The following is an 11,522-nucleotide window of genomic DNA, read 5'->3' as shown; positions in this document are numbered from 1 at the left end:
TGGCTTGGATGCCTAAGTCCTTCCGCGAATGTGACCATCATGCCATGACTTCCTCCTTCCTCTTCGTGGGTGGCACACGCCTGCCCTCCCCGTTCCCGTTCCCAGGCCCCTCAATTGCTCATGGGATCTGGCAGCCACCCCCTCCCCTTCCCAATGTCCTTCTAACATGGAACCAAGGGACACAGCTTTGGGGTGCAGGAGGCTTGGGCCTGCAACTCTCTTAGACAGAGGTGACAGCTAGAACAAGCTCTCTGGGCCTCAGCTGCCACTTGGGGGGTAGAGTGAGTGCCCCCTGGAAACCTGGGCTGGGAGATGGCTGGACAGGGCCGGCTGGGGCTTCTGATGTGGGACCTGGGGTTGGGAGGCAGCGAGGGCGGGAGGGGGCCCGTCGGGAACAGGGCTCTTTGCAGACCACAGAGTGGGACCTGAGATAGGGCCCAGGAGGTGGCCCCACCTGTGTTAGCTCAAGAGGTCCTGTTTGAAAGGGGAAATCAGATGAGGGAGGCTCGGGTGACATTTCTTGGCCTGACGATCGGGCACGTGTACCCTTCAGCTTTGAAGTCCTCAGGGTGGTGGAACTTGGGGCCCTTATCAGCTCGGGTGTTTCGCAGCCTGGGTGCTATCTTAATGTGTTTGCGGCGTGGCCTGGAGTTAGGGGCTATCTCCGCAGACTGGGCTCCCTGCCAGAGGGAACCCCGCGCCCTCTATAAAGCCGGTGGGAGTGGGCGCTGGCTGGAGCGGCAGTCGGGCCCAGGTCCAGGATGCGGTGTCTCGTGGTGCTCCTTGCGGTCCTCGCGCTCTCCCAGGGCAGTGGGATCACCAGGTGGGTGTCAGGCCCCAGGGGAGGGGACAGGCTTCGCATGCAACCTCGCTCGGTGGGTCTCTCTCTGGTCTGCCGCCATCGGGCCCCCTGGGGCATCCTCGAGGCGAGGCTTCAGATTCCCAGGGGAATCGATCCTGGGCAGCCTTGGCTTTGTATTCCGGGACCTTTCCTTCTAAAGCGTTGACTCCTCCTCAGGGTGTGGTGGCCAAGAACAGGGGTCAGACGGGTGGCTGGGAGATTAAGGGCATGGCTTCTGGGGTCAAACAGCCAGAGATCTGGTCCCCAACTCCATCACTAACGTAACACACGCTTGCAAAATTAGAATGATGGAAGCGTCCATCTCAGGGTTGTCGTGAGGAGTATACGGGTTAGTATTTGTAAAACGCCCTGAACAGTGCCTGGCACACTGTGAGGGCGATGTAGGCACCTGTTAAGCAAAATAAAAGTCCATGCTGCGCCAAGTCCTTGGTGGGCAACGTTCTCAGGTTCTTCTCCAAAAATAACTGATACTGATTGAGCTGCTTGCTACTAGGTCCTGACCTATCCAGTCACCAGCCTTCAGGCATTAGATAGATGTTGTTATTTGCATTTTACAGATAAAGAGGCTGTTGTTCAGGGAGGGTCCCTGAGCTGCTCAAGGCCGCATGGTCAGAAGTGGAGGAGCCGGACTTGGTCCCAGGGGGGCTGGCCCTCTTGCCATGACAGCACACCGCCGCTGGTGCCCAGGCTCAAGACGTGCTGAGCCCTGGGCCTGGGGAAACCTGAATCCAGGCCTGGGCAGCAGGGTCCCTGAGATGAGTCTGGTGCCTTTGACCAGTGGGGACTGCCTGTGGGGGTCCCTAAAGTGAAGTCCTTCCAGGAGCCAGGCATCTGGTGGCCTCGGAGGCAGGAGTGGGGCGGAGCTTTCTGTGGTGGTTGGAGCCTGCGTGATGCTCGTTTCCATGGAGGGAGGCTCTCTGGGCTGTGCGCTGGGATAGGACAGCTCAGCAGAGTCACCGCTGCTACTGTGGGAGTCACCAGGCCCTCAGCCCGTGGATCCTGAGCTGATCGGGAAACAGAGTTGGAGAAAGGAGAAAGCACTTGGGGCTTGGACGTGGGGGGGGGACACGGGAACGGGCAGCTGTGGGCTTGTTCCCTGGAGTTCAGTCCAGCCTCCTTCCTTTTGAACCGAAGTCCTTTTCTCTCATCAGAGACAAAGGCTGAGAAATGTCTGGAGAACTTTCCATGTACAGATCAGGTCGCTGCTGAAGTCGCACATGAGGGCTGGGGGCCGGAGGGGCCGGGGGGGAGACCTCAGTTCCCATGCTAGGCTGTTCCACGTGGGCTGCGTGTGGGACGTGAACAACATGAGAAAACCCGTTTTCTTTATGGGTCTTAAACCCATCACCATCTTATCCCTCTCAAAGCACGTTCACACCTATAGCCTCCAGGATCCTGAAAACAAAGCCACAGAGGTGGAACCATGTGACGAAGAGCTGGGGGTGGTGGTGAGGGCTGGGGAATCACACTCTACAGCCCTTCCATCTGCAGGAGAGGAAACGAGAAGCCAGAGAGGTTAAACCACTCGGCTGGTCTGAGGCAGGGCCCCCAGAGTGGCCGGAAAGAAGAGGTAAGCTGTTTTCCAGGGAAGAAGCTGCAGCTCAGAGGGTCTTAGGGAGCCAGCACGTGGTGGAGACGGGGTCCCAGGAAGCCCTGCTCTTCCCCTTCTTCTTCTTCTTCTTCTTTTTTTTTTTTTTAGGGCCGCACCTGTGGCATATGGAGGTTCCCAGGCTAGGGATCTAATCGGAGCTACAGCTCCGGCCTTTGCCAGAGCCACAGCAACACAGGATCTGAGCCATGTCTGCAACCTACACCACAACTCATGGAAACACCAGATCCTTAACCCACTGAGCGAGGCCAGGGATCGAACCCGCAACCTAATGGTTCCTAGTCGGATTCGTTAACCACTGAGCCACGATGGGAACTCCTGCTCTTTCCCTTCTTGATTCTCTTGCTGCTCATCTTCTGACAGATGAGCTCTGTCAGAAAAACTCTGACAGAAGCTCCGGGGGGACTCACGCTCTGTGCTGAAACCTTTTGAGGAATTTCTACCCCCGTTAGGCTGCCCAGAGAGCAGAGAACAGGGGTTGGCAAAGGAGCATTGGCATAGCATGTCCCAGAGCGTGGGGGGCACCATTTTCCTCCCCAGACAGTGTGTTCCTGGAGGGTAAGGACTGTACCCTTTCCTCTCTGGTGACTTCTGGGCCCCATACAGTGCCCGGCACATAGTAGGTCCATGGCACGAATTTGGAGACTGAATGAGAATATGCTTGGTATCTTTCAAAACTTAGAGCTGCAACCTTCATTAGTGGGTTATAAAATACACCGTTTGAGTCTCCACCAACATTAAAAGAGAGAGAAGGGAGTAGGAAAGGGCAGCGAACACTGTGTTTCGTCGGCCGACGTGGCTTGCAAACCTATGGAGAGCACAGTTGTCCCTTTGGGTGAGGATACAGAAGAGAGGCAGCAGCTTATGGAGCCAGAGTCTCTGAGCCCTGCTTGGCGGCTGGGAAGCCCTGGGAGATGCCCGCCTCATCCTTAATTCTCCCCCTCTCCTCAGGGTCCCTCTGCGCAAAGGCAAGTCTCTGAGAAAGGAGCTAAAGGAGCGTGGGCTCCTGGAGGACTTTCTGCAGAAACAGCCGTATGCCCTCAGCAGCAAGTACTCCAGCTTCGGGGAGGTGGCCAATGAGCCCCTGACCAACTACCTGGATGTGAGTGGCTCGGCCAGCCTTCCGGTAGCGCTCCCCAACCAGGGTGGGGGACGCCCCGCCCCGATCCCTCTTCTAGAAACCATGGAGCCCTGGGGCTGTGAGGCTGTCCCCTGGCACTGGGCAGCCCCCAGGCCCTGCAAAACCCCTCCCCTCGCCCTCAAGGGTCTAAGCTCTGAAGACAGGGACCCGCGGGGGTGCACGCTCTGTTCTCAGATCCAACCTCACGCCCGCCTCTCTGGGCCCGGGGACTCCGTGTCTGAGGCTGGGCTGGACGGGGATGGGGCCCCCCGCTGTGCCCTCTTCCTTTCTGGAGCCCGTCTCTCTGTCCTCTGTCACTCTTGCCCTTGTTTCCTTACCCAGGTCATCCCCACCTCTGCCCAGCCCAGTCCTGGCACCTGGGGAGAGCTGGCAAGGGGGTGTGGCTGGGACAGCTTGGGTCCGGGGCCTGTACCCAGCTGGTTGCCCCCCCGCCCCCGCCCCTGCCCACCAGGCAGGCCTTACGTTTTGGTCTCGCGTCTGTTTGGGGGAGCTGATTCCAGCAGGGTTGTGGGAGGGGCAGGGGTGGGAGCCCAGCGTGGGGGCCAAGGATGGAGAACCCTCCCCAGGGACCCTCCTTTGTGACTTGCGCCTGGACCCACCAGGTCTGTGGGCAGGAAGCCTGGGGCCTGGGGAGCTGAACGGGCTCTGTGCTGAGTTCCAGCCCTCGCCCCACAGTGCTCTGCCCCTGACCTGGCGCCGTCTGTCCTCAGACTCAGTACTTTGGGAAGATCTACATTGGGACCCCGCCCCAGGAGTTCACCGTGGTGTTTGACACCGGCTCCTCCAACCTCTGGGTGCCCTCTGTCTACTGCAAGAGCGATGCCTGCCGTGAGTGACCCCCCGCCCTGCCCACTGCCCCACCCCTGCTCTGCCAGCGGTGGTGGGGGGCACAGAGGAAATTGTGGGTGCGCAGGAGAGTTTGCTTGGACATGCCCAGCCTCCTGGGTGTGTCCTGTCTCCCTGTTCAACCTCCCATCTGGCCACAGACTGGGAAGGAGTACACATCATACGTCTAGCACATAAGGCACCAGCCAGAAATGAGGGAATTTTGTTTTTGTGGGTTTTTTGATTTTTTTTTTTTGGCTCTATCAGGAGCCAAGGCAGACTGCTTATTCTCCTGGGTCCCTGGTTTTTCTTTCTATAAAATGGGGCTATGACATGCCAGTGGGAGCTGGGAGAATAAATGGAGAGATGATGAGTACATATTTAATATATGTAAATAATTTATTTCTCCAGCAATCCCATGAGGTTGGTGTGTTTTTGAGTTTTTTTGTTTGTTTTGTTTTGTTTTGTATTTTTAGGGCTATACCCTCAGCATGTGGAAGTTCCTAGGCTAGGGGTTGAATCGGAGCTGCAGCTGCAGGCCCACACCACGGCCACAGCAACACGGGATCTGAGCCACGTTTGTGACCCATACCACAGCTCACAGCAATGATGGATCCTTAACCCACTGTGTAAGGCCAGGGATTGAACCTGCATCCTCATGGATGCTAGTTGGTTTCCTTACTGCTGAGCCATGTCCTTTTTTTTTTTTTGGGAAGTTGGTGTTTTTATTCCCACTTCCCAGCTGAGGAAACCAGGGTTCAAAGAAGCAAAGAGACTCTCCTGAGATTACAAAGCTGGTAGAAGCTGGTCCCTGGAAACCCCAGAATGGCTCTCTTCTTCCTTTCTTTTGTTTGTTTGTTGGGAAGCTCTGAAGGTAGCCCTGGGGGTCAGAAGGTGGGTTGAGCAGCAAAGAACAATTGTCTTGATGGAGCTCTGTGGGATCCAGAGAGTTGCTCTTGGCATGAAGAGGGTGCTCATTTTCAGTAGAGAGAAGGGTTAGGATTTAGGCCATATTCTTATGAGGCCAGTGAGGACTCGGCCCTGGCGGGCACTGCCAAGTGACAGGAAGATGCAATGGGCCCCCCTCACCCTGGGTCTGTGTTCCAGAAAACCACCACCGCTTCAACCCGAGCAAGTCATCCACCTTCCAGAACCTGGACAAGCCCCTGTCCATCCAGTACGGCACGGGCAGCATTCAGGGCTTTCTGGGCTACGACACTGTCATGGTGAGTGGGGCTTCAGGCCAGCCAGCACTCGCCTTTCCGCCCCCCCCCCCCCCCCCGCCAGCCACTTTCCACCCAGACGCGCTGGCTCAGGGCTGCACCTGGGCCACTGTCGAGAGGCCAACTGGGTCCTGCCCCTGTGGGTGGCCCAGTGGGGAAGGACTCTGGGAGGGATTTCAGCCCGCAGCCGCTGTGGGCTGTCCCTCGCTCCCTTCCCTGCCTCCCTCCCATGTCATCCCTGGAGTCCCAGCTGAGCGGCTTCTCTGGGTCCAGTTCCATCTTCCCAACCCTTTTTTCTCTTGGCTTTGCCGTAGTTAGTCCAGAATCCCGAGCCTGTGCTCAGCGTCACACGTGTGATCTCATTTTAAATTTAGCTCTTCCAACAGCCCTTTGGGGAAGATATTCTTATCCCCACTGTTCAGAGGAGGGACCGGAGACTCCGATGAGCTGATAACTTGCCTGGAGTCACACAGCTGGTGACAGTGGGAGTTGAATGTCTGACTCATATATCTGACACTCTTTGTAAGTCCTGGAATGGCATCTGTTTTCAAGTCAGGGAGCATCTCGGCCCCCTGGACAAGGGCGCCCCTTGCTCCTGCCTCATCGGTGGGTTCCCTCAAAACCACAGCTCAGGGCTGGGCTTTCCTCCTTTAGGCTTTTCGGTCTTAGGCTCCTCTGCCCTCTGCTGCCTATAGGAGGCCGGGTGGCCGCAGAGACAGACCCGGGTCCTCTGCCGGTCCTCTGGCCACAGGCCCCTGGTGGTCACGCTGCCTGTCTTGCAGGTCGCCGGCATCGTGGACGCCCACCAGACCGTGGGCTTGAGCACCCAGGAGCCCAGCGACATCTTCACCTACTCAGAGTTTGACGGCATCCTGGGGCTGGGCTACCCCGAGCTTGCCTCTGAGTACACGGTGCCTGTGTTTGACAACATGATGCACAGGCACCTGGTGGCCCAGGACCTGTTTGCGGTTTACATGAGCAGGTAGGAGCTGCACCTGGCCCGGGCCGGACTGCCACGGCCCAGCAGGGCCCGGCGGCTAAGGCACACCCACCCCTTGGGGTGTTCCCTGGCGTCCGAGCAAACCTCTCTTGTTGCAGGCACCTCCCACCTCTTGTCCGAAGGTCCCCAGCATGGTTGTTGATGCAGCCAGAGTCCCCTGGGCCAGAATTTGACTTTCCTTTCTGGCTTTTAAAAAAAGAAGTCTGGGGAGTTCCCGTTATGGCTCAGCAGTAACGAACCTGACTAGTATCCATGAGGATGTGGGTTCGATAACTGGCCTTGCTCAGTGGATCCGGTGTTGCCGTGAGCTGTGGTGTAGGTCGCAGACACGGCTCGGATCCAGCGTTGCTGTGGCTGTGGCGCAAGCCGGCTGCTGCAGCTCCGATTTGACCCCTAGCCCTGGGAACGTCCATATGCTGCAGGTGTGGCCCTAAAAAGCAAAAGTAAATAAAGAAATAAAAAAGGAAGTCTGACCCCATCTCTGCATTGGGGCTTTTAATGTCTTTTTTCCAAAGTGGCGGGCCTGAGTCATCATTTGCTGATGCCACTGAGATTCTCAGACTTTTAGGGCAGGCCACCTTTTCCTGTCAATATGCAGGACACTGAGGCCTGGGAGGGACCCTGGGAACTGGCGGACTAGGCTCCTGACTCCCAGTCCAGGGTTGCCCAAGCCACCTGATGGGTGCAGCCTGGCTCGATGGAGGGGTGGGTGTAGGGCATGGAGGAGGGGACCGCACCCAGGAGAAGGAGCTGGGTGGCTGAGGTCAGGGGAACCCAGGCAAGGGGCAATAGGTGCCTTCATTCATTCACCCATTCATTCATTCACTCACTCATTCATTCATTCACTCACTCATTCATTCATTCACTCAGTTGACACTGATGGGGATACATTAGCGAATAAGACAAACTGGAGTTAACTGGAGTTAACGTATTAGCAGGGGAAACAGCACACAGTGAGGCACACAGCCCTGATGACAGTTGTGCTGAGGGCCGGCCCTGCAGGGGAGATCTGGGTGCACGGAAGCCTTGATAGTAAGAGGAAGCCCAGTCTGATGAGGTGTGAGTGTGAGGGTGGCCCGGAGGAGCTTCCCTGAGGCTAAGAGGGAGCTGTCCAGGTGAGACAGGCAGACATGGAATTTTAGGCAGTGGGGATGGCATGTGCCAGACCTGGAGGGGGCCTCGGGACCAGAGCTGCAGAGAGGGAAGCAGGTAACCCACAGCGTGCTGATGTGTCCTGGCCGTGAGACAGAGCCTCAGAGTGGGTTGAGGCTGGGGTGGCAGCTTTAATCCAAAGGACATGGGACCCTGTTGAAGACCCTTCCCCTACTTGTGACCCAAGGGCTGGGAGCATTTCTGGCTTGGGTGGTGGGAGGCAGGGGCACAGTGCCCAGCTGGGAGCACCCGAGGGTGGCCTGGGCAGAGCCTGGTGGTCACATGACCCGCATGGAGGGTTACTTCCTAACCTCCCCCACGCGGTAATGGCCATGCTTTCAGCGCCAGAGCTGCCTCTCCTTGGGGGCGGTGGGGGGGACACCGCAGATCTTAGAGAGAAAGGATGCTGCAGCTGACACCAAAGAATAGCCTGGAGTACTAGGGGGGCTTGGAGAGCTTTTTTTTTTTCCTGCTTTTTAGGGCCGCACCTGCAGCACATTAAGGTTCCCAGGCTAGGGGTTGAATCAGAGCTACAGCTGCCAGCCTACACCACAGACGGAGCAACACGGGATCCGAGCCTCGTCGGCAAGCTACACCACAGCTCATGGCCATGCCAGATCCGTAACCCACTGAGGGAGGCCAGGGATTGAACTCATGTCCTTGTGAATCTTAGTCGGGCTCGTTCCTGGGAACTTCCTGGGAGAGATCATCTGAAGCTTTCGGGGGTGGCAGTGGGGTTTGGGGTCAGGGTCTGAAGCGCATCTGCCGGGAGGTGGGGGGAGGAGGGAGGGCTGTGTGGGGCTGGGGTACTTCCTCCCAGAGCGGAGGAGTTGGTGGCCACAGCGTGCCTTTCCTTGGTTTCAGGAATGACGAGGGGAGCATGCTCACGCTGGGGGCCATTGACCCGTCCTACTACACGGGATCCCTGCACTGGGTTGTGCCTGTGACCATGCAGCGCCTGTGACCATGCAGCTGTACTGGCAGTTCACCGTGGACAGGTGGGTGAGCAGTAGCCATGGCCCTGCCTGGCTGACTCCAGGTGTAGGCATGTGAGGGCCCCGGGTGTCCGCCTGGTACCTCATCAGACCATCACACTTGAGTCTGAATTAGATGCTCCAGGGCCAATGGCCTTCGTCAGTGAGAACACCCAACATTTCCTTACACTTTATGAATCAGACTAGCGTGCTTCTCCAGCTCTGCTCCCTGCCAGGCACTGGTGCTGGGCGAGAACGGGACTGCCCGTTTATTCCTCACCAAACCCTGGGAGGGCAGCGCAGTGATTCTCCTCATTCTGTGGTTTGCTAACATCGAGTTTGAACCTCACTTCCATGAGGAAGTCAAGGAAGGGGCGCTGCTGCACCCAGTTTGTAGACGGGACGCCTGAGTGCAGGAATGTTGGGGAACTTGCAGCAAGTAAATAGAGCAGGAGAAAACTTGAAACCAGATTTTTGGGCAACTAGTGCAGTACTCATTCCACTCCTTAAAAAATGTGTGACTTCATTGTTTCATTGATGTTTCTGTCCCATAGAAGGCAGGGCAGCTTCTTTTTAGCCTCAGAGTTGGGAGAAAATGTTTCGGGTCTTTGCTCTGAGCTCAGAAAGGGTCTGGGGAGGCTGGGCTTCCTTCCTGCCAAGGATCCTGGCAGGGAGGCCAGGAGGGACCCAGGGAGGCAGGGCTGGAGGCTGGATGCGCTGCGAGGCCATCCTGTTTCCCTCTGCAGTGTCACCATCAATGGTGTGGTGGTGGCCTGTGATGGTGGCTGTCAGGCCATCCTGGACACGGGCACCTCCATGCTGGCTGGACCCAGCAGTGACATCCTCAACATCCAGATGGCCATCGGAGCCACAGAGAGCCAGTATGGCGAGGTGAGGCCGGACCCTTCTTCCCACATCCCCAGACCCCTGCCCCCAGGAGAGAACCCCTTTGCACATGGAAGAAATGTCAAAGGAGATGCGGAGGGGCCCACTGCCCTGCGGGGGTGGGATTCCCTGGAGGCCTTCGGGGCGCCCACTTGCTATTGGAGCTCCCACGTCTCACGTAGCAGCTGTGGTCTGACCTCTGTCCTCAGGGAGGCTCATACATCCCTGACTCTCAGAGCTTTGATGCCCTCTGGTCCCCCTCCACTCATGGTCTCCCCGCTGCCCCCTGACCGCTAAGAGCTCCCGATGTCCTTGGGAGCTCTGGCTGGGCATGGAGCGGGAACACGGACGCCAAGCCCTCTTTGTCTCCCATGAGAGTCTGTCTCTGGGCTGACTGTCCCCTTCATGTGACTCCTTTGAGGTTTGAGCACCTCCTGGGTGGCGGGGGGGTGGGTGGGTGGGGTTCCTCTGAGTAGCGGGCCCCTCCCCACTGCTTGGTGCCAGTGCAGACGAAGAGGTCCCGTCTGGGACTTTGCCTCTGGCAATCAGCTCACACCCCTGCCCTTCTAAGAGGCCCTCTCTCTGGTCTCCAGTTTGACATCGACTGCGGCAGCCTGAGCAGCATGCCCACCGTGGTCTTTGAGATCAGCGGCAGAATGTACCCCCTGCCCCCCTCCGCCTACACCAACCAGGTATGAGGCTCCGGAGGGGACATCTGGGCTCCCCCAGCCCCCTCCCCCCGCCCGGTGATGGGTGACATGGCCTAGACGGAGAAAGCAGGTGTGCCCTCCTACCAACTGGCCCTTCGGAGTGGGGCCCTGTTGTCCTTGGGCCTCATCTGTGGTGCCACAGCCTCATCTTGGGAGAAATGGAGCCCAGAAAGGACAGAGCCCAGTGCCTGGCGAGTGGGTGGAGTGGGCAGGACAAGGTCACCTGTAGGAACCTTGGTCTGCTGAGCTAGCTCCTGAGCCCTGGGGCTGGGGCTTTGTCCGGGATTTTTCTTAATAGCCTGGACTTTGTGGGGACTGGACTGTTGTCTCCACTGGCCTTCTGGCCTTGGTCCCAAACAGGCAAAGCCTTAGGCCCCAGGCTGGTCATCAGGGGCCACAGGGGCTGAGAGCAGGAGGGTGGGGGGCAGGGGGCTGGGACCACCAGGTGGTCCTGGATTGTGGAGTCTTGATTTCTTCATTGTCCAGTGGGTGAGTCTGATACTTGTATGCTTACCGGAGAAGTGATTTCAAGGATGCGAGGAGATGATAGATGGGAGAGTGACTGGAGGGAGGGGACGGGAAAGGCCTATCCTCAGGCGCAGCCACAGGGGTTGGGGCCAGCTCCATGCCACCCTCTTCTTTCCCAGGACCAGGGCTTCTGCACCAGTGGCTTCCAGGCTGACAGTAAGTCTCAGCAGTGGATCCTGGGGGTTGTCTTCATCCAGGAGTATTACAGCGTCTTTGACAGAGCCAACAACCGCGTGGGGCTGGCCAAGGCCATCTGAAGGCACCCTGACCACAAACCTCGCTGTCGCCCCCCCCCCCCCCCGCCACGTACACACATGTACACACGCGCGTGCGCGCACACATTTATGCATGAACACACATAAATGAGGTTTTGGGCAGGTGATTCTCAATAAATACTACATTCTGCAACACCTGGCTTTCTTTGGGGTCTGAATCCCTGCCCCGCTGGCGGGGGGAGGGGGGGGAGGAAGGATGTGAGTCACGTGGTGTGTCGGGCAGAGCTGGGGCCACGGGGGGGGGGGGGAGGGGACGCTGTGATGGGTGGAGACTTTCGCGGGGAATCGGCCATTTCAAGCCCAGGCCGGGTTTTAAAAGCAAGACCTGTCTGGCCGTC

At 57.9% G+C, this 11,522-nt stretch overlaps 1 protein-coding gene across 1 annotated transcript; it reads left to right on the top strand.

The window, feature by feature from the left end:
- Positions 1 to 761: 761 nt before the first annotated feature.
- On the top strand, positions 762 to 11,166 carry LOC125128942 (chymosin-like). Its single transcript, XM_047783082.1, is given in 10 exon segments — positions 762 to 823; positions 3,423 to 3,573; positions 4,323 to 4,440; positions 5,545 to 5,663; positions 6,443 to 6,642; positions 8,677 to 8,767; positions 8,770 to 8,810; positions 9,533 to 9,677; positions 10,265 to 10,363; positions 11,029 to 11,166. Coding segments are annotated over 10 exon segments (1,164 nt in total).
- The last annotated feature ends 356 nt before the right edge of the window (positions 11,167 to 11,522 follow it).

The sequence above is a fragment of the Phacochoerus africanus genome, chromosome 6, assembly GCF_016906955.1.
Source record: "Phacochoerus africanus isolate WHEZ1 chromosome 6, ROS_Pafr_v1, whole genome shotgun sequence".
NCBI lineage: Eukaryota > Metazoa > Chordata > Mammalia > Artiodactyla > Suidae > Phacochoerus > Phacochoerus africanus.
This window is presented reverse-complemented; position numbering and strand designations above follow the sequence as displayed.